Below are 22,191 nucleotides of genomic sequence, written 5' to 3'. Positions count from 1 at the left end.
CTCTCTAAACCGTTTATTGTTTGTATGGTTCTTAAGATTCATGTAAAAACGGATTTAAAATTATTTATTGTTTGGGGTGGGCTTTGACACCCGTAGACATTTTCTCTGTTTAGTAATGTTTCAAATTCTATGGTAGTTATGAATATCATTCTGGGGAAATAGCAGTTTGCTGTTGTCATGCAATTGTTAAATAAAATCTGTTGCAAATTACAAGCCATAATTCGTGTTTAATTGGTAATTATTGCCTAGCGTGTATTGAGTTGAAGTAACCCTGACCATGTGTCCCACGTCTCCATTTCACCCTGGTTTACATAAGTATATATTTGTTAGCCTTTCTTGTTAGTGATTTTGGTATCCAACTCTCCCGGTCTCGAAGTAACGCAGGACTTCTTGTTTCGTGTTATAAACGCCTTCTTTCGTTTTCCATGCTCTTTATCAGCTGTCTATCGATTAGCTTGCTCGATTATTATCGGAGCCGCTATCTCACTTCTAGGCAATTAATTAGCACGAAACCAAGACATTTGATACTAGCGTCTTGGTTGTATTCTGGCAGTGAATGATAGCGGAGGTGTTTTGGCAGAGCCATACTTATAGACGCACGAGCGCCTTTTAGAGACGAAGGAATTACACCTCGGGAAACAGCTGAAGAAAAATGGTGTTATTCCTCTGCGTTGGCCTTTTCTTTTAATTCTTTGGATTAAATCCTCTACATAATCAGTGCGCCGCCCTGGGAGTGTGAAAATTTCACGTTCTGTTGTCACGAAAAGCTGGTGACATCTAGGGACACTGGAACTTGTTGACAAATTGAACTTCTTTGCCGGATCAGAATTTAAACCGGTCGTTTGGGGACACTTCTATTACCGATCGCGCTATCCTGATAGATTCACACAAAAAGTTCAATCCTACCATCGCCCCTCCTTCACATTCCAATTCTCAGACAAGCACTCCCGCATACATTGCTCGACTGGAAGAAACGATATCAGACTCGAATGGCTTAGCCATAGTCTAGATTTCCAGAATTAACTTCACTTTGCAGGAGTGTGTGCTGTTTCTGGTAGAACTGAAGCTATGAGCGTGTGAGTGGTATGGAAGAAGGACCTTTGACACACCTGGGATACTTTGCTTTTTTAGATAAATTGGACAAAGGGGGGCTCTGAGTACTATGGGACTTAACATCTATGGTCATCAGTCCCCTAGAACTTAGAACTACTTAAACCTAACTAACCTAAGGACAGCACACAACACGCAGCCATCACGAGGCAGAGAAAATCCCTGACCCCGCCGGAAATCGAACCCGGGAACCCGGGCGTGGGAAGCGAGAACGCTACCGCACGACCACGAGATGCGGGCGATAAATTGGACATACTAATAAATTTCACATCATAAAACCGATACATGACAAGGAAATAAAGTAATCGTAGATCAGTAAACACATAAAGTGTTCTAGAAAAATTCACGAATTTTCTAAAGTTTCAGTGTCCACAGGTTTCTAAGAATGGCAGACATAACGAAACAGTCAGGTTAGGTCCGTGTGGTTCCCCGTAAAAGTCGTAGAGCCGGTCTTTGACCAGCGCAAACATTTATACACTGTTTCGTAAACGTGGGTCTGGTTGGTATAACATTTGAACATATACACCGTATTTGAGGAGGAAAGGACTTTCAGCAGAGCAGACATCATCATTGAGGAGGAAAAGTCAATATTGCGAGAGATAACAGTTGCAGCAAAATGTTGTTATGGTGTGTCCCGAATGCTCTCAAGATGTGTGTGTACGTTTCCAGTTAAAAAAGTATTCCAGCTTTATTAACTATCTGTAAGTATCAGTTATAGCGATTGTTTAGATTTTTACATGTTTCGAAATATTTTAAACAGTTGATAATGTGGTTCATGGTGTGGGTTCCTGTAGTCATGTCCTAGTTCATGAACCACGGGCAACGTATGAGTGGCCAAGTAAGTGGTCCCGACAGTCGGGATACCAGTTACTTTGGAATAAGGCTGGGCATCTCGGACATATTCTGAGTCGTGGTCACCTTTGTGCTCATACGGCAAAGACTACCAAATCCACCGGTTAGTCCCTCAGCCGTTAGGGGTAAAACCCAATGGGACTCGGGGCAAGTAAGGCTAGCAACCTGCTTCCCTTGGTACTTTAAATATGATGCTGGCAACAATCAGAGCAAAATCCCTCGGACCTTTGGAGGTGACGGAGTCCCACCTCTAACTGACAAACCAGGGACTCCAAAGATGCGACTTGGCAAACAAATGGTAATGAGATGGGGAGCTATTAATATCAATGGGGGCTACTCTGGGAAGAAGGTAGAGCTGGCAGAGGCTGCAAGTAAGATGGGGCTGGACGTTTTAGCTGTTAGTGACATTCGGGTAAGGGGTGAGAAAGAAGAGGAAGTGGGAGAATACAAGGTCTACCTGTCAGGAGTCAAAGCAGGAATAGCACAATGGGGTGCAGTGCTTTACATCAGGAAAGAAATGGAACCCAGCGTAGTTGCAATAAGGTATGTAAACGAACGACTGATGTGGATAGATTTGACAGTGTCTAGCAAGAAAATTAGGATTGTGTCAGTATATTCGCATTGTGAAGGGACAGATCAAGATAATATGTATAGTTTTTATGAGGCACTCAGTGATGTAGTTGTTAGAGTAAAGGACAAGGACAGTGTTCTGCTCATGGGTGATTTTAATGCCAGGATTGGAAATCGAACAGAAGGGTATGAAAAGGTTATGGGTAAATTTGGAGAGGATATGGAGGCCAACAGGAACGGAAAACAACTCTTGGATTTCTGTGCCAGTATGGGCTTAGTAATCACAAACTCCTTTTTTAAACATAAGAACATTCACCGGTATACTTGGGAAGGCAGGGGAACCAGATCTGTCATTGACTATATAATAACAGATCAGGAATTCAGGAAGGCTGTGAGGGACAGACGTGTATTCAGGGTATTCTTTGATGACACTGATCATTATTTAATCTGCAGTGAAATTGGGATTGTGAGGCCGAAAGTGCAGGAGGTCAGGTCCATTTGTAGGAGGATAAGAGTGGAGAAACTTCAGGATAAGGAAATCAGGCACAAGTACATAACAGCGATCTCAGAAAGGTACCAGTTAGTTGAATGTAATCAATTACAGTCATTGGAAAAGGAATGGACAAGGTACAGGGACACAGTACTAGAAGTGGCTAAAGAATGTCTTGGAACAGTAGTGTGTAAAAGTAGGATGAAGCAAACAGCTTGGTGGAATGATACAGTCAAGGCAGCCTGTACAAGGAAAAAGAAGGCATATCAAAAATGGCTACAAACCAGAACCCAGGTAGACAGAGAAAGTTATGTTGGAGAAAGAAACAAAGCTAAACAGATAATTGCAGCATCCAAGAAGAAATCGTGGGAAGACTTTGGAAACAGGTTGGAGACTATGGCTCAAGCTGGTGGAAAACCATTCTGGAGTGTAATTAGCAGTCTTCGAAAGGGAGGTAAGAAGGAAATGACAAGTATTTTGGACAGGTCAGGAAAACTGCTGGTGAATCCTGTGGATGCCTTGGGCAGATGGAGGGAATATTTTGAAGAGTTGCTCAATGTAGGTGAAAATGCGATCAGTAATGTTTCAGATTTCGAGGTAGAATGGGATAGGAATGATGATGGAAATAGGATCACATTTGAGGAAGTGGAAAAAATGGTCAATAGATTGCAGTGCAATAAAGCGGCTGGGGTGGATGAAATTAAGTCGGAACTCATCAAATACAGTGGAATGTCAGGTCTTAAATGGCTACACAGGATAATTGAAATGGCCTGGGAGTCGGGACAGGTTCCATCAGACTGGACAAAAGCAGTAATCACACCAATCTTTAAATATGGAAACAGAAAAGATTGTAACAACTATAGAGGTATCTCTTTAATCAGCGTTGTGGGTAAAATCTTCTCAGGTATTGTTGAAAGGAAAGTGCGAGTATTAGTTGAGGACCAATTGGATGAAAATCAGTGTGGGTTTAGGCCTCTTAGAGGTTGTCAGGACCAGATCTTTAGCTTACAGCAAATGATGGAGAAGTGTTATGAGTGGAACAGGGAATTGTATCTATGCTTTATAGATCTAGAAAAGGCATATGACCGGGTTCCTAGGAGGAAGTTATTGTCTGTTCTACAAGATTATGGAATAGGAGGCAAACTTTTGCAAGCAATTAAAGGTCTTTACATGGATAGTCAGGCAGCAGTTAGAGTTGACGGAAAATTGAGTTCATGGTTCAGAGTAGTTTCAGGGGTAAGACAAGGCTGCAACCTGTCTCCACTGTTGTTCATATTATTTATGGATCATATGTTGAAAACAATAGACTGGCTGGGTGAGATTAAGATATGTGAACACAAAATAAGCAGTCTTGCATATGCGGATGACTTAGTTGTGATGGCAGATTCGATTGAAAGTTTTCAAAGTAATATTTCAGAGCTAGATCAGAAATGTAAGGACTATGGTATGAAGATTAGCATCTCCAAAACGAAAGTAATGTCAGTGGGAAAGAAATATAAACGGATTGAGTGCCAAATAGGAGGAACAAAGTTAGAACAGGTGGACAGTTTCAAGTACTTAGGATGCATATTCTCACAGGATGGCAACATAGTGAAAGAACTGGAAGCGAGGTGTAGCAAAGCTAATGCAGTGAGTGCTCAGCTACGATCTACTCTCTTCTGCAAGAAGGAAGTCAGTACCAAGACTAAGTTATCTGTACACCGTTCAATCTTTCGACCAACTTTGTTGTATGGGAGCGAAAGCTGGGTGGATTCAGGTTACCTTATCAACAAGGTTGAGGTTACGGATATGAAAGTAGCTAGGATGATTGCAGGTACTAGTAGATGGGAACAATGGCAGGAGGGTGTCCACAATGAGGAAATCAAAGAAAAACTGAGAATTAACTGTATAGATGTAGCAGTCAGGGCGAACAGGCTTAGATGGTGGGGTCATGTTACACGCATGGGAGAAACAAGGTTACCCAAGAGACTCATGGATTCAGCAGTAGAGGGTAGGAGGAGTCGGGGCAGACCGAGGAGAAGGTACCTGGATTCGGTTAAGAATGATTTTGAAGTAATAGGTTTAACATCAGAAGAGGCACCAATGTTAGCACTGAATAGGGGATCATGGAGGAACTGTATAAGGGGGGCTATGCTCCAGACTGAACGCTGAAAGGCATAATCAGTCTTAAATGATGATGATGATGATGATGATGATGATGAGTTGATAATAAATTATCAGGGCGTAAACCACTAATTTCAGTTTACTTAGTACTACTACGGAAAATGTGCTGTTTTTCTTTTTTTTAAAAAAAATCTGCATTTCTTTATGATGCAGTAGTTCATCTCATATGTCTTTCTTCCAACGCCATAAATACAAATACAATGGTTTTAGGCCTGTAGCTGTGGGGTTTTTGTCACAGGTTTAAAAAGTAATGCGGAGAGTTGTTGCTCGTCGTTGAGAAATTGGTCTGACGTTGCGTGTTTACACTCATTGTAGAGCCACAGATGATTGCGTTACGTTGAAACCACAATGCTTTTAAACAGATTTGTCTAATTATTATAGATAACAGCTTCATGGCGGACTTTTTTCTTCTCATACGAGTCAAGTGATTTCAACGGTAGATTTTTATGCTTGAATTTTTGAAAGTGTAGGGCTGTAACTCGCCATCTCTATTGTTCCGTGGGTAACAAGTTAATTTGAGAAACTGCAGAGATAACAGTTGCTAGATTAGACTGTAATGCTTATGTTACGTTACATTCCGCAAAGTTTCGTTACATTTTGTTATCACCTTGAAGGTCAAATGTTTCTGGCAGACAACGTTGACACCTGGACAAGCAGTAGGGTGGTATGTTGAACTCCAAGTTTTAATTTCTTTTTAGTCATCAGTATTTCGATTGGTTTGATCCTTCGCTCCATCTGTGCTCGCTTCTGTTAATCTTTTCATAGCCAGGTAACCATCACACCCGATAGATTTTAAATTCTGCTTTCATTTTCCTGTCTACCGTTTCTCTTCATTACGGGTCCTTCCTGCGTCATCTAGTTGCTGGATGCCTTACTAGCCTGTCCCGTCTTCTAACAAAAGTCTTCCAGTCACATCCTTCCTCAACTGTTCTTTTCAGTTCTGTTTCCTTTCGTATTTTATCTAAGTACAAAATTTTAACATTCTTCATTGGCATCAAATTTAAAATTCTTCAGTTTCTTCGTCTGATGACTTTAGTGGCCCGAGCTTCACTTATATACAATACTGTTGGTATGCAGTTTCAGGACTACGCTTTTAGTAACAAAAATATGAAACATCTCGAGAAATACATGCTTGAACATAAAATCAGATGCTAGCCAAACCTGCAGGTTGCGATGTCGTACTTGTCCAGGAAAGACACCTGTGCAATATCCTAAGTACGTTACGAGTGCCAGTCGTTGACAGAAAAATGTTCTGCGTAGCTGTGAGTGCATTGTGTCGGACCTAAGTGAATTCGATTGAAGCTAAATTGTTAGTACTCGTTTTGTGTGTGCTTCCGTAACAAAGGGGTAACGTATCGAATATTTGTACCGTATACCTGGAAAGCGGAAAAGCATCATCCGCTACCTCATTACGACGACAAAAGTGTTTGTTGAGTTATCGTGAAAGTCGGCCAGTGAAGAGGATTGTGATGAAAAATGGGAGAATGACAGCAGCAAGACAACCAAATGAACAGAGAGCTGCACGACGAACTAGAATTCCGGTACAATTCTTCAGCGATGAAAATGGTCGTAAAATGAAAATGTGGTGTCAAAGACATTAAACCTTGACTGCGGAGCAACGGAAGGAAGTCATTTGGTCGTATGAGACTTGTTAGGCACTGTTCCCAACTTCTTACCAATATTTTCGTGCTCGCGAAACTAATTGTGACGAAATGCGCTGCTATTCTGTGGCCTTTCTATTTCGTCTATCAATCCTGTTCGATAAGGGTCACAGGCTGACGAACAACGCTCAAGTAAGCAGAAATTATATGTTCGAATGTGTGTGAAATCTTATGGGACTTAACTGCTAAGGTCATCAGTCCCTAAGCTCACACACAACCTAAATTATGCTAAGGACAAACACACACACACACACATACACACACACACACACACACACACACACATACGCCCATGCCCGAGGGAGGACTCGAACCTCCGCCGGGACCAGCCGCACAGTCCATGACTGCAGCGCCTAAGACCGCTCGGGTAACCCCGCGCGGCGCAGAAATTATAAATAAGATTATAACTACCGCTAGTGCAATTAAAAACAGAATTAGTTCGAAACGACCCACCGGAAAGCAACTTATTGACTGTTGCGGAAAGTGTTGTAATGGTGTCGGTGAAGGTCTGATAACTGTGTGCCCGCTGCAGATACAAATCGTCATATTGACAGAACGCCCTCTACGTGACACTCTCACTCCACTTCTTCTTTCCTAGCTGGGAATCCTAAATCAGATTTGAACACAGCCAAGTCTGAAGAACTCATTTAGTTCCTTCACGACAGTGTTGAGCCTAATTTCACTGTTAATCTAGCTGTCATTCTCCTTTTTACTAACCCTCCTTTTTACTTTTCTTATACCAGGGGCTATAATTAAAGTGTAACTACTCACGAGGCTCCAGCGTGAGATATAATTGTGATATGGCACTGAAACTTGGTAGATACGCTAATGCATTAATGCAGCACCAATTGACGCTAGAAAAATAATTAGTTCCGCTTTTGGCCACCAGGTGCAAATCTGGCACTATACAGCATATCGTCGATGTATCTGGTGCTCATATTGAAGAAACCGTCTCAGCAGCGGTTTGACCTGTTGTGCCCTCGTCCCACTCCTGATCCATTGTGTATGGAAATGTTTCTGTGCTCCTTCTTACATTCATGGCGCCAGATTTGCACCTGGTGACAAAAACTGGAACTATTTTTTTTTCCTGTTGTTGTTAATTCTTCCGGGTTATATGGCCGTGGTCTATGGAATTCTTCTATTCCTAACGTTTCGTCCAATACTACGTTGGACATCCTCAGAGGTATGGCTGGCCCTGTTGAGTCCTGCCGACTGACGAGTCGGCCTAAATACCGAGGAAAGAGGGCGTGGTCTAGCTTGCATATAGTAGCAGAGAGGAAACTAGTCAAAGATAAAACGTAACTATCGATAATAGTCCGTCATAGAGAACAATCACTTATCGATTTTGTAACGCCACTGTACATATCTCGCTTAATTTCAAAGCCTCTTCTTTTCTATTAAAATTATCTTCATGTTTATAAATTTCAATAGCCTCCCTATACAGTCGTGGATAATAGTTCGTGGTAGCACTTAAAACTGTAGTTTTAGAAAACTTAACTGCATGGTCACCTGACAAGTGTATGTTCCGCAACGGCCGATTTATCTATTTTTCCCAGTCGGCAAAGACTTTTAGGCTCCTTCGTATTCACACTTCTTTTCGTAGTACCAATATAGTCCTTGCCACAAGTACACGGAATTTTATACACACCGCTAGATGCTGATGGTGGCCTTCTATCTTTAACAGAACGAAGTACTCGTCCTATTTTTCTGGTAGGTTTGAATACCGGTTTCACTTTATGTTTCAGCAAAATTTTTCCGATTCGATCTGTAACCTTACTAATGAAAGGTAAAGACACCGTGTTCTTCCATTGCTGTGTACCATCCTTGTCCTTTGGTCTGCAGTAATTAGGTCTTAAAACTCTATTAATTTTATTGTTTGAGTAGCCATTCTTTTCGAAGGCCTGTTTCAGATTCTTCAGTTCAGTATCCAGAAGTTCCGGCGTACAAAACCGTTTTGCCCTGTCCACTAAACTTTTGATTACACCTCTTTTTTGTTATGGGTGATGATTGGAGTTCTTATGTAAGTATGTATCAGTATGTGTGCTCTTCCGAAACACTTTATGCTTTAGACTGCCATCGGTCTGTTTCCTCGGTATTTAGGCCGCTCTCCGACGCCCGACTCGTCAGTCGGCAGGACTCAACAGGACCAGCCATACCTCTGAGGATGTCCAACGTAGCATTGGACGAAACGTTAGGAATAGAACAATTCCATAGACCACGGCCGTATAACCCGGAAGAATTATCAACAACAGTACCATCAGGTCGTGAAAGCCTTCATTGTATGATTATTTTTTTTTCCAACGTAAGTCAGTTCCGCGTTAACGCGTTAGAATATCTACGTAGTACGCTAAATACAGCCCACATTGAACCTCTGTAGGAGTTGCACTTTAGTTGTAACCGCCCGCTACTTAAGCCACATTTCGCGCTAAGCAAGCTGTCCATTTCTTTCAACAGGTTTAAGTCTTCTCCCGCATCCGGGCGTACTACTAATGTGTAAGCCGCCACACTGAGACGTTGGCGCGCCACGGCGCTTCGCCCCCCCCCAGCCATTCACCCGCCGGCTCCGGCCCCCTTCGGCCGCCTCGTTACTGTTTCAGCAGCGGCGCGGCGCGGACATTGACGGGGCCTCGACAATGGCAGCGGCCTAGGCACGCGCCGCGCCTGCCGCTACGCGGGGGATACGCCTCGCCCGCGCGCTACTACGCTCATTAAGTTTTCAGCCTAAGCGTTCGCGTGTCTTGCGCGCCGGCATAATTCTCTACAAAGTTTGTACAATGGGATATGCTGCATATTACAGCGAGTGGCGTGTTCGTCTACATTGTTTACACGCTTCCTGGGCCACGGCTGCCTCCCCTCGCCCGGCAGAGGGGTACGTCAAAGGAGGGAAGTTTTTAAAAGGTTGCCCGTCAAGGGCGCACAGCCTGTTGTAATTAAAACATGTTAAAATGTAGGCAAATTTCCCGGCAGGCCAGCTACTGCTTTTCCATACCGACCACAAAGGCCCTCGCTTTGTTTTGAGCTCCCCTCCAGAACGACTAATAACCGCACATACCCGATTATATTTTCTTCCTGTCTCAAAAATAGGGACTTTCTTAAAAGCTGATCCATTGGATCGGCGTTGACTCCAAGAAAGAAAAAGTATGTGTTCTTAATTCTATGCATTTGGTGTACCACAATTCGTTAATATTAAAAGAAAGATATATTTGACAGTCACCAAGTGCTGTTTAGGGAATACAGTGTGTCCACAATGAAACTCCAACATTTTAATATCTTTCTCATTTCAGATGGTGGACCTGTGAATGCTGAAGGGGCAGATAGAGCAACTCCTCCGTTCTGTCACTCAAACAATTTCATATGAATTTAGTTTAGCTTTGATTTTATTGTCTTTAATTATTTTAATTGGTAGCTTTAACATGTTTGATTTTTTAAATTATCGGGTTTATTGCTGTTTTATTATTATTTCTTTTCTCTTAGCTTTAGCTTGTTTTACTTCTTGTTTAGCCATTTGTGGTGTGCAAATTTGATACGCCCAGTGGCCGTAGTGGAGCTGCAGTCAATTCTTTTAGTAAAATGGAGGATATGAAGGAGAGTGCACAAGTGGTCTGGTGGTATGCAGAGACAAAATCGACGACTCAAGTGCAAAGAAACTTTCGTCGAGTTTACAACAAAGCGCCCCCGTCGTTCAAGACCATAAAGAAGTGGTGTGATCAGTTTTTGGCTACTGGGAGTGTTGTGAAAGGGCATGGTGGTGGTAAGCCTGGGATCAGCGAACATCATGTGGAACAAGTGCAGCGGTAATTCGAACAAAGTCCACAGAAGTCAGTGCGACAGGCATCGCGAGAACTTCGTATGAAACGTTCAACAGTGCTTCATCAGCGATTACGTTTGTACGCATATAAAGTGCAGGTTGTGCAAGAAATCAAGCCTGATCGACTAAAGCGAGAACAGTTTGCATTTGTCATGATAGATCGCATTGCCGCGGACGAGACATTTTTACCACGCGTGATGTTTACTGACGAGGCAACCTTTCACGCGTCAGGGGCTGTCAATCGTCACAATGTGCGCTTCTGGCGGTCCGAAAATCCACATGCACCTAGGGAACACATGCGCGACAGTCCGAAAGTTAATCTGTGGATTGGTTTGATGATAAATCGCATTTGGGCCGTTTTTCTTTCAGGAGCCGACTGTGGATGCAGCCATCTACCTGGACATGTTGGAACAATTTGCCGTGCCACAGATAACAGACCTGCAGCCAAATCTGTTTCAACAGGACGGTGCACCACCCCATTGTAGCCTTGATGTCCGAAAATTTTTAAATGACACATGACACGACAGACTGGCCGTGGAGGTCCAATTCCTTGCCCGCCACGTTCGCCCGACATAACCCTCCTCGATTTTTTCTTGTGGGGTTATGTGAAAGACCGGGTATACACTACACCAGTAAAGGACCTGGAAGACTCGAAACAGCGCATAACAATTGTCATCAACTCTATCACAGAACAGATGTTCCGCAACACATGGCACGAAATCGATTATAGACTCGATATTCTTCGTACTACCCGTGGCGCCCATGTTCAAGTGTACTGAACCGTCCACCTCTGTATGAAAACTTGATGAGCTGCTGTATGATTTCCCTGTATTTGTTCGTCAATAAATTGTGTTTCCTCTCATATTTTATGAGTTCAAATGTTGGAGTCTCATTGTGGACACCCTGTATAACTTTACTAACCAAGGAAATAATTTTCCTGAATCAGTCTGCTGGCATTCTGGATATTTTATTAATAAAACCGTCTATATCGCGAAATATAGGTCTGGTACTTTATTTAAAAAGTCGTTTACGCTGCTGCATCATTAGATGAGAACTTGTTGTTGTGGTATTCAGTCCGAAGAATGGTTTGATTCAGCTCTCCATGCTACTCTATCCCGTCCAAGTCTCTTCATCTCCGAGTAACTGCTACAGCCTACATCCTTCTGCATCTGCTTACTGTATTCACCTCTTGGTCACCCTCTATGATCACCCCCCCCCCCCCCCCCCCCACTTTATCGACCGATCCCATCTTGTAGTCGGGCTGTGTCACAAATTTCTGTTATCATCAATTCTTTTCAGTACCTCTTCATTAGTCACGTGATCTAATCTTCAGCATGTTCTGTAGCATCACATTTCAAAAGATTCTGGACTGTTTATCGTCCATATTCCACTTCCATATATGATTACAATCCATACAAATACTTGGAGAAGAGATTTCCTGACAAATCTATATTCGATGTTAACGAAGCTCTCTTCTTCAGAAACGCTTTTCTTGCCACTGCCGGTCTGCATTTTATATCCTGCCTACTTTGTCCATCTTAATATTGCTGCCCAAATGGCAAAGCTCATCCATACTTTGCGTGTCTCGTTTCCTAATCTAATTCTCTCAGCATCATTCGATTTAATTCGTCTGCATTCGATTATTATTGTTTTGCTTTTGTTGGAGTTCCTCTTGTATCCTTGTCTCAAATCACCGTCCATTCCGTTCAACTGCTCTTCTAAGTTCTTTGCTGCCTCCGATAGAACTGCAGTGCCATCGGCGAAGTTTTTGTATCTTTTCCCTGGACTTTAATTCCTACTCTAAATTTTTCTTTGGTTTCTTCAGAACTTAGAACCTATAATGTTGCGTTCAGTGTCTAATTCACGAATAAGCGGGGCGCACGTTTTATTGATTGATTGATTGTTTTACAAATTCTGGGTTTTGATCTGATGATACCAGTAGCCGAAACGACGTTATAAACTAAGTAGCTTATATATTAAGTAATATAGATGCTTCTATTCGAAAATGAAACCGTCATTCACTAACAGTTTCGATCAACTGCTCATTAGGTATTTTAAGTTATTTTCATCACAATGCGTTGTATCGTTCTTTTTCTATTATCTCCACAATAAGAATGATGCCATACAGACTTTTACGATACTTTATGAATACCGGGAGATTCAAACTGGTAGTGAATAAATGTTTATTTCATCAATAGCTCTTAATGATTCTTACATATTTTTTCTTTAAGTACCTCACAATTTGTGGCCTCGAAAAAGTTGTCACTGATACCGCCACATATAATAAATTCGCAGTAAAGACAAACAAATACGAACAAGACATTCTGCCTTTGGGCTTCATTACCTCATACATCTCCCATCCTGGATTATATCGTACAGTGTAAGACTGGCTCCAATCAATGGGCATCGCACGCTTCGCGGTAACTAAAGTATGTTATAATACGAAGAAACGTACTGTTATGGTGCCAGACACAGTTAGACTTTCGCGGAACAGGAACGTAACCAGATGTGTATCGAATCTGCACTCCAGTTTACCGACAGTTGGCGTAATACGCTAGTCAGCCTAAGCGTAGTTTTTGGAATCTTTCCAACAACATATGGCTGGTTTCCATGATCCACTCAGAAATACAATGTATATAGCAGTTGAAAAATAAAAATAATTAGAGTAAAATTCAAATTATGCTTAAGCAGACGGCGTACACTTCATCCTCCGCCTTAGAATAAGATATAGCAACACGAATACCAACTGAAATAAAATAACATTAAATACTGAACAGAAAGCGTGCACTGTATCACAGTGGCACTAACACTAGCATAGAAGAAGAGTACTGGACTACTACACCTTTCTTCGAGTCTTCACATATGTAGTTTTGACATATTCATGGCACAGAAAATCATCGGCAAAGCTCTGTCTCCATTCTATAACTGTAACACAACAAAGAGGGAAAGCAACGGCTCGTATTACTAAATAATTATTTGTAAACAGTGTATTAGTGCGCTACTGCCGTTTTAGCTTGAACTTTGTCCTTACATTGTGACACGTTTTAAATTGTTCAGTCGATTTAGTGGCAGTGTATGAAAACTTTGCTATAAATTCGTTTAACCCATCCTCACGAAAAGCGATATCCAGATATAACAGTGATAGTAACAAATGCCGATGTCTGTACTCGATCATCAATACTACGTTGCAAGTGCCGATTAGTAAATTATTTGGTAAGTGCACAAATTTGCATCAACAGCCTCGACCCTTTTGTGTAGCACATCGTACACAATAAATTTTAGTGGGGCCCAGGAGCACACGATTACAGCACGGCTGAAAATCGCCGACAATCCTACAATAATTCGCTATATCCATAGAACTGCCAGCTGTGTACGTACTTCAATGATGCGTCTCGTGTAAAGGGTAAAAATGCTTCCTCCTAAGAGCAACGATCGTTTCTCTTACAGTATGCTGGTCATCATTTCAAAATTTAATCTACGTAACTTTACTTACATATGACTGAAATCTTATGTTGTTTCGCAGCTGCATTAGTATCGACTGAAATTTCAAAGAAAAGAACGTGTTCTTACCACTCTACATGTTGCAGACGTTGACAATGTCCAGATGTAAGAATAAAATTCGTTAAGAACTTACCGCCTCTACAGCACTTAGCTACAGACATAAGAAAGATGCATCTACCGACAATTGGAAGAAAATTTAAAATTGTTATGGAGATTTTCCTCAGCTGTATACAGTTTCTATCATAATTTGGCTCTCTTTAATGAGAATGGAAAACAGTTTTTACAGCAAGCAGTACACAACAGGTAGCTAATTGCGAAAGGGTTTGTTACAACCGAGTAAACAGCTGTGGAATAAACCTATACCTCTCATATCGCGCTAACCTCACAACTTTGAGCTCAATTTATTGACTACGAACTCATACACAAACGTTTACCCAAAAGTTTAACTCACTTTAGTTGGTGATTGTAATCTGCATTATAAACTACAAAATTCCTGACGTTCGCTTTCCGAGTGATGCATAGGAGCAGTATTGGCAGTGAGTGTCAAAATTTACAAAGCCATTTCCCTTGAAACATTATGGCCAGTCATTGGCAAATACATCTCATTTCTGTAGACGATTTCAGACTCTGCGTCTATCTCAAAAGTTTATAAACAAAAGGACAGTTCAACTTTCATCTGTTATAGCAGAGATGTTACTACGAAACTAACTCACGTAGATGATAGGCTACGAAACGTCTGTTGGAAATGACTCGTGAAATCGCAGACTATCGCCTGGCTGTACTGACTGAGCTAGTGAAACATGTGATTTTCGCTGCACTTCGTGCTGCACAGTTTAATAAACGGGACACATGGTCTTACCTGAACCGCTTTAAACATGTGCGAACAACGTGCATTAGATTTATAACCTCCATATTTTTATTTTTATGCATGAAATTACAGCTGCGATTACTCGAAAGTAGTCATTTAATGAAATATTCTTGCTGTTAATAAATAGTTTAAGGTCATATAACCCACATCTTCAGATGACTCATGCGGAAAAGAATCTTTCCTTCATTAAGTATCAGGTTGTATTTTTTTCATAGTTATGTGACAGTCACAGGGATCAGAATTATCCACATTGGGCAAATGAAATTTAATACCTGCACAACCCAAGTTAATTTTAGAATTTATTATAACAGAATCTATATTCGATCATATTACATTTTCCGAGTAGCTGAGACCAAATTACAGAAATTAACAATAACAGTAACAAAAATATTATTTCTCAGACCTTATAGGTGGCACACTGCTGAATTTTTCTGTATGAATACAGGCTGCAAGCTAGGAAGAACTACTTGGTTGCAAACTGAAACTACCACATCAAAACCTGTACAAGAACATCATCTTCGTGTAACTGTGCAGTAAGAGTGTTGTAACATACCTGAAGCAAAAATAGCTTCACCATTCAAAAAATAGAACTCTAACACATTTTTATTCTGGCGGTTATTAATTATTTTTGTCACATAGTTCAATTTCTGGTTATATGAATGGTATTTCCTTCAGGCTGAAATATACAACAAAAAAATTAGAAGGCGGGCGTTGTGTTTCCCTGAGGCAGTACTCATGGTTTCTGTGAGGTAATTGAACCTGTGTAACCCTTTCTAAATATCATTTAAGCCCGTTAATCGCTGTCGTTATTTAGAAGATCTTTCAAGGAACAGGCAGTAACGTATATTGCTAAATATTAAACAGACGATGTCTTTCTGCAATTCAGAAGCTATATTTTAATCGAGATATACTGAAGGACTAACCGTTTAATGACAAAAATCACCGTATAAGCTATTATCTGAGGCATTTACTGTAGTCGCTATCAGTGAGAAACTCCAAGCCAGAAGATGATACGCACATATCTGCTAGCAACAACTATAAATTCTTACATTGCTGGAAAATCCAGATGAGCTGGGGCTTTTGTTTTTAGGAATATATACATCACAGATTCGGGAGAAGACGTAAGACACTGTGTTTAAAATATCTACAACATTCACTCTGAAATATAAGACTGTGAGGAAAGAATCATTTGTGATGGAGGTACTGAAGCAATAAATAAGAACATAATACGCTAGATTGTTTGCAGGAAGGATATACGATATAATCAAAATGATAAGTTGAAGTCAGGCTTGGAAGACGGGGGAAGAAGTATTTTAAAAATACAAGAAAAGAAAAAAGAAGCAGTGAAGATTAGAAAAATTACCATTGTATATGCATAGTCACACAAGATTTGTTTCCATATTGATTGGTTTCTAATATTCGCTGGTCGTGTAACTAGATGTTTTCCAGTTTTCGGTGGGACACCAAACGTCTCTTGTTATTTGTACCGTAGTTATGACTACGCAGAACGAAGAAGGTGGCTCTCACCAGAGTAGTCAGGTGAGGCTACGATGGCTGCGGCTGCGACAGCCAAGCAGGCGGCCCCCAGAAGCAGCAGCTGCAGCGGCGCGGACATCGTGCGGCTGCCCAGACAGGGAGAGAGTACGCAGCGTGTGTGCCGCTCCATGCGTGCGCGCCGACACACGCATGCCGACTGGCCGCCGCGGCGCCTGCCTCGCCGAGTATACCAGCCCGCGAGACGCCGTCGCTGCGCAGGCGCAGATGCGCCAGGGGAGGACGGTGGCGCCTGGTCGGTAGGCAACCACGTGCGACTCAACAGCCACCTGCCCTGCCGCCGAAGACGTGCCGATATCTACCTGAGTACACGTTTTTTGAAGGTGATCTACCCATATAACAATGTACAAGGAGGATACTGAGATTTCTTCTAATCTGAAACGCACACAGACTAAGTATATTACCTTAAGGAAACGCAGTGACTATATAGCTGTTTAGCTTTGTGTACATTTCAGTCTCAGATCACTCAGATGTTATTGTTATCGGTTATAGCTTTATACCAAGTCATTATTTGATGGTCTGTTTAAAAACAAAGAAACAGGATGAGAAAGTGTTTTCACTATCAGTACCTCTCTGAGACTGTTCTGCATACGAGATAGTACGTAGCATAATTAAGTATGTATGACTGTGTATGGATTATAAGTGTTCGATTATCACAAATATTTACAAAATATAGATATCGGGAGTATAAATACCGATGTTTCAACATTGATAATAAAGTCTCTGCCACATCGTAAGATTACCGTTGAAGACAAAATATAGGATTTCGAAGAGGCCAAGAACCAAGCTACTTGTTACCACTGTCAATGTTTTTTCCGTCATTTAAACGAATACTTTTCTGATCATGTCTCATAATGGCATTAGTGCGGTGGCTGAAGGAGTTGAAATAACATTTGGAGAAAATGACACGCATCGCGTTTTGCCGACATCCTCAATTTCATGGCAAAGATATCAGCACCTACTTAACACTGATAAATTTCCTGATGTCAATACTGCTGTGAAAAGGATTGGAACTTGCTTCAAACAAAGTGTAATAATAAGTGATGAGCCAATAAAAGAACCAGAGTAGAAACAAATTCTAAAATTATGCACCAGATCGAAGGCAATCTTCTTTAAAGCCGAAAGACATCTTTTTTAAGTTGCGTTCAGTGATTAATAATATCAATAATTACCGTGTTAGTGCAGCACCCACTCTATAAGCCATAGATATTGTAGACATGGCATATCGTTGTGACATTCAGCAGCATACAGAAAAGGCTACGTGTGACATTTCCGCAGAGAGTACCTTGCAAACAGTAAAATTAACCCAATAACTAGTACGATGAATACAGAGACATCTGATAGACAATCAGTAGTGACTGTTGTTGAAAATCTGAAAAAATGCATCAAAACATAAATGAAAAGTCAATTAATACCAACAGAAAATGTTAACAAATCGGCCATATAAATGTTGTTTGACCCCAGATTCAATGACACACGTTTTCCATATGGTTTATCATGCTCTAATGATATCAAAACCGTCAATGATTTACTCGCAGTTGTTGACACGACTGTCAGTTAGGATGGGAAACAAGTTATTAGATTAAAGGAAAACAGTGAAACCAATTATGATTAACGGAGAACATTACGAAAGACTGCAAGAAAAGAGTAATTTCGAAACTAGAACGGAAACAGATCGACGATCACAGTTCCGTTATTATGTGAAAAATCGCCCTCTAGGTTTTAAATAAGATCAACTAGAAGTAAAGTAACCAGTAATACCTATCAAATAATCAGAAACCTGCACTCAAGTATTCGAGCGATATATCAATATCGTCACCTTCTGAAAGACCTTAGAAGCAGAATGTAATGGGTCAGAAATGCCATAGTCGGAGGGGGAAACTTCTATAGTTTGTGCAAACAAAGTCTGAGAAAGTAGTATTAATTTTAGGGTTCTGTATCTCAATCGGTAAAAACGGAAACCTTATAGGATCATTTAGCTGTCCATCTACATTCCTATCTTTCTATCCGGCTGTTACAGCCCCTTTTTTCAGGAACACATAGATGTATCAAGTTGAAATTTATGTCTACAGTCGCTTGGCGATGTAATAAACGTTAACTTCTAAGTCAGTCCAATCAAAGGCACTCTTCTTTATGTCACATATTTTGATACTCGCAAGTTCAGTCTTCAAAATCTACAGAGTTCTTCAGAATCATGACATTTGTTATGAAGCGAAATTTCACACACAAGTAAATGAAAAATTCCGAAAATTGTTTATTTGTAGTTATATCAGTCGAAAAAGTCTTTTTTCTTTTGTTATCCGTCTTCAATCTTTACATTAAAACATTTTCAGGGTTTCTGGATTCCCTGGGACTGATATCTTGCCGGTATCAATTTCGACAAGAGGCAAGAGTCGTCGAGATTCTCGATTACCAGGACGGATGAACGGGCTATATACATAATTAATTTTGCATAGAACCCTCGGTACCCAAGTGGCAAAATGTTTTGCTATATTTATTAATTAATGTTGTTGTTGTTAGATGTGTGAATATGTTGCTTTTTACGCCGTTCTATACACTCTTCATTTGACATGAATTTTAAAACATCGATGTTTTGGAGGCGACTATTTTCGTTTATCGATGCTAAGACTTCGACGATGAAATTAAAATCGGCACCGACGGATTTTCAGAATCGTGCATCCATAGTATAGATGCTAGATCAATTTGAAATTCAGTTTCTTAGTATTTTACTATTTCACTTTTTCTTTTTCTTTTAAATAGTTCAACTGGTGATAACTTAGTAATGCATCGAAATAAGTGCAACGTGGAGCTGAAATATATTACAAAAAAGTTCAAACTCATACAAGAAGAAAATATAAACTTCGTTCCTTTACTAGAATGAATCTTCTACAAGGCAGCGAAGTATGTGTTATTTTGAAACTAACTGGTAGACCAAAACTACCTGCCAGACTCGGCATCGAACATGGGAACAAGCGTTTCAAGGCCTATTCAGTTCTGCCTCTCCGACGTTCCTACTTTCCAGACTTCTCAGAAGTTCTCATGCATACCTTTTAAAACCAAACTGGGCTACAGGTACGCAGGAATGTAATGACCCAACATTTCGTATTGAAGAAACAGCTCACGTCAGATAGTTTGTACATGTTTCATAGATCATTTGAACGATTCTTTTATACAAATTATGTGGAACGAGTCAGTTAACATTAAATGTATACATGATTGGTGCAAACATTAATCAGCACATTATTTTTAGTCCTATTCATGTAACAACATCAAAAAATAAGTTTGTCTCGTTGTTTTACAGGTTACGAGTATCTAAATATAAATTCGTCCATGGAATAGAAGGCGTTGTCCAAGATAAAGGATTCTAGGTTAGATCTAAAATTTTCTTTATTACTTGTCAGACATTTTATGTAGTTAGGCAAATGATCAAAGATTTTTCTTGCTGCACATTGAATTCCTGAGTCAATGACAGTTTATTGGTAGATATTGAAGGTAATTTTTTCTGTTGTGCTATAGATATGGACCTCACTGCTTTTCTAAAATTATGATGGAGCAACTATGAAGAATTTCACTATCGCATATGTGTATAGTGACGGCGCAATTAATAGATCCTTGAAGAGGTACCTTCATCACATCCATAGATGAACACCATATTTTTTCCTTACTGTTCGCTTTTGTGCAATCAAGCCATTCTTTCTGTTACTTACCTCAGAAAATTACTCCATATTATTGAGTGGATATGTGCTAAATATATCATGAAGTTAATTTGTTTGTTTCCAAGGTTATCAATTATTCGAAGAGCAAAAGTAACTGAACTTAACTGTTTGAGGAGCTCATTCGTATGTTTCATCCAGTGCAAGTGTTCGCCAACATGTATACAAAAAACCTTAGGGCATTCTACCCTATTTCCTTACTCCTGCTTATGTGTTACATCAACTGTTGCTGTGACTCTGAATACAATATGTTTATTCATAATTTCGGGGGATTTCATTTTCTAAGAAACATTTAATAATTCTTTGGAAAATATCATTTACTTTCTATTCCTTGCTTCTTCTCTAACAGGATTTATTATAACACTGCAAAAAGTACTAATTCTGCTTTTTGAATGTTGAGCGGAAGGTCATTTTCATATAGACTCACGGAAAAAAATTGCAACACAAGAGAGATTTATGCGACATAAAAGAAAGTTGTTAGGCATATCTCTACATCTCAAAGATGATGTCTATTCAAATTTTGCGCCAGTCGCATGAGAATAGAGCTAGTAGCGCCACCATGAGGTTGAAAATCAGGTTTGCCTTAAATACACGCTATAACGGTCGTGATCGTTAGCTACCTTTGCGATTGGACGTGGTACGTTTATGTTAGCCAAGAAGACTTTGAGGCGAAAAAGCTGCTATTAGCAACACCTCACTGAATTTGAAAGGTCATTTAACAGGGCAACGCTGGATGTTACTTCGGCGATACCGCAGAAAGACTTCGCAGGAATGTAACCACTGTACGTAATTGCTGGCAGCTGTGGTCACGAGAACGTACGGTCGCAAGAAGACCAAATTCCAGACGGGCACGTGGCACTACCGAGAGGGAAGACCATCGTATTCAGCGTATGGCCCTGGCCCATCGTACTGCATCTACAGCAGCAGTTTCAGCAGTACTTGGCACTACAGTGACACAACGAACTGTTACAAATCGGGTACTTCAAGGAATGCTCCTAACCACAGCCCCTGTAGCGTGCATTCACCTGACCCCAATCCACCACTGTTCGTGACTTCAGCGGTGTCAAAAGAGAGCTCTTTGGAGGGCAGGGTGCAAGTATGTGGCATTTTTTATGAATATTGGTTCTGCCTCGGTGACATTGATGACCGTGTGCTAGTTAAAAGAGGCCAATCGAGGTCTGCAGTCAACCTGTCTGCGTGCTAGGCACACTCGACCAATACCTGGATTTGTGGTCTGGGGTGCGATTTCATATGACAGCGGGAGCACTCTCGTGGTTATCCCAAACACCCTGACTGCAAATCTGTACGTTATTCTGGTGATTCGACCTGGTGTGCTACCATTTATGAAGAGCATTCCAGGGGGTGTTTTCAACAGGATAACGCTTGACCATATACCGCTGTTGCAAGCGAATATGCTCTATACAGTGTCAACACGTTGCTTGACCTATAAGATCGCATCTGTCTCCAATCGACCACATATGGGACTTCATCAGACAACAACGCCACCGTCATCCGCAAGTAGGATTAATCATCAGTGCATTGACTGACCAAATGCAATAGGCATGGAATCGCATCCCACAAACTGACACCCCGCACCTGTGCAACACGATGCATGCACATTTGCATGTTTGCATTCAACATTCTGGCGGTTACACCGGTTATTAATGTACCCGCATTTCACATTTTCAGTGGCTTATCACAGGCTTACATTAACCCGTGATCGTGCAGTGTTAATCACTTAATTATGTTACCTAGAAATATGTATTCCCAAAATTTCATTTCTCTGCATTAATTATTTTTGGTGTTGCGATCTTTTCCCGTCAGTGTATAAGGACTAGGAGTGGATCAAATATTGAACTCTGTCCTGCTCCCTTGGTGATTCTTCCCAGCCACTAAAATTT

General features: G+C 40.8%; 1 protein-coding gene across 1 annotated transcript in view; it reads right to left on the bottom strand.

Annotated features, from left to right (window-relative positions):
- LOC124613005 (lachesin-like) overlaps positions 1–16,702 on the bottom strand; it is a 539,970-nt gene extending 523,268 nt beyond the window's left edge. Inside the window, exon 1 of the mRNA XM_047141558.1 lies at positions 16,551–16,702. Coding sequence (XP_046997514.1) covers positions 16,551–16,689 — 139 coding nt within the window. The 5' untranslated portion in view covers positions 16,690–16,702. The remainder of the gene's footprint in view (positions 1–16,550) is intronic.
- Positions 16,703–22,191: the final 5,489 nt, after the last annotated feature.

This window comes from Schistocerca americana, chromosome 4 (genome assembly GCF_021461395.2).
Source record: "Schistocerca americana isolate TAMUIC-IGC-003095 chromosome 4, iqSchAmer2.1, whole genome shotgun sequence".
NCBI classification, from domain to species: domain Eukaryota; kingdom Metazoa; phylum Arthropoda; class Insecta; order Orthoptera; family Acrididae; genus Schistocerca; species Schistocerca americana.
The sequence above is the reverse complement of the archived record's forward strand: the minus strand, read 5'-3'. Positions and strand labels throughout refer to the sequence as shown.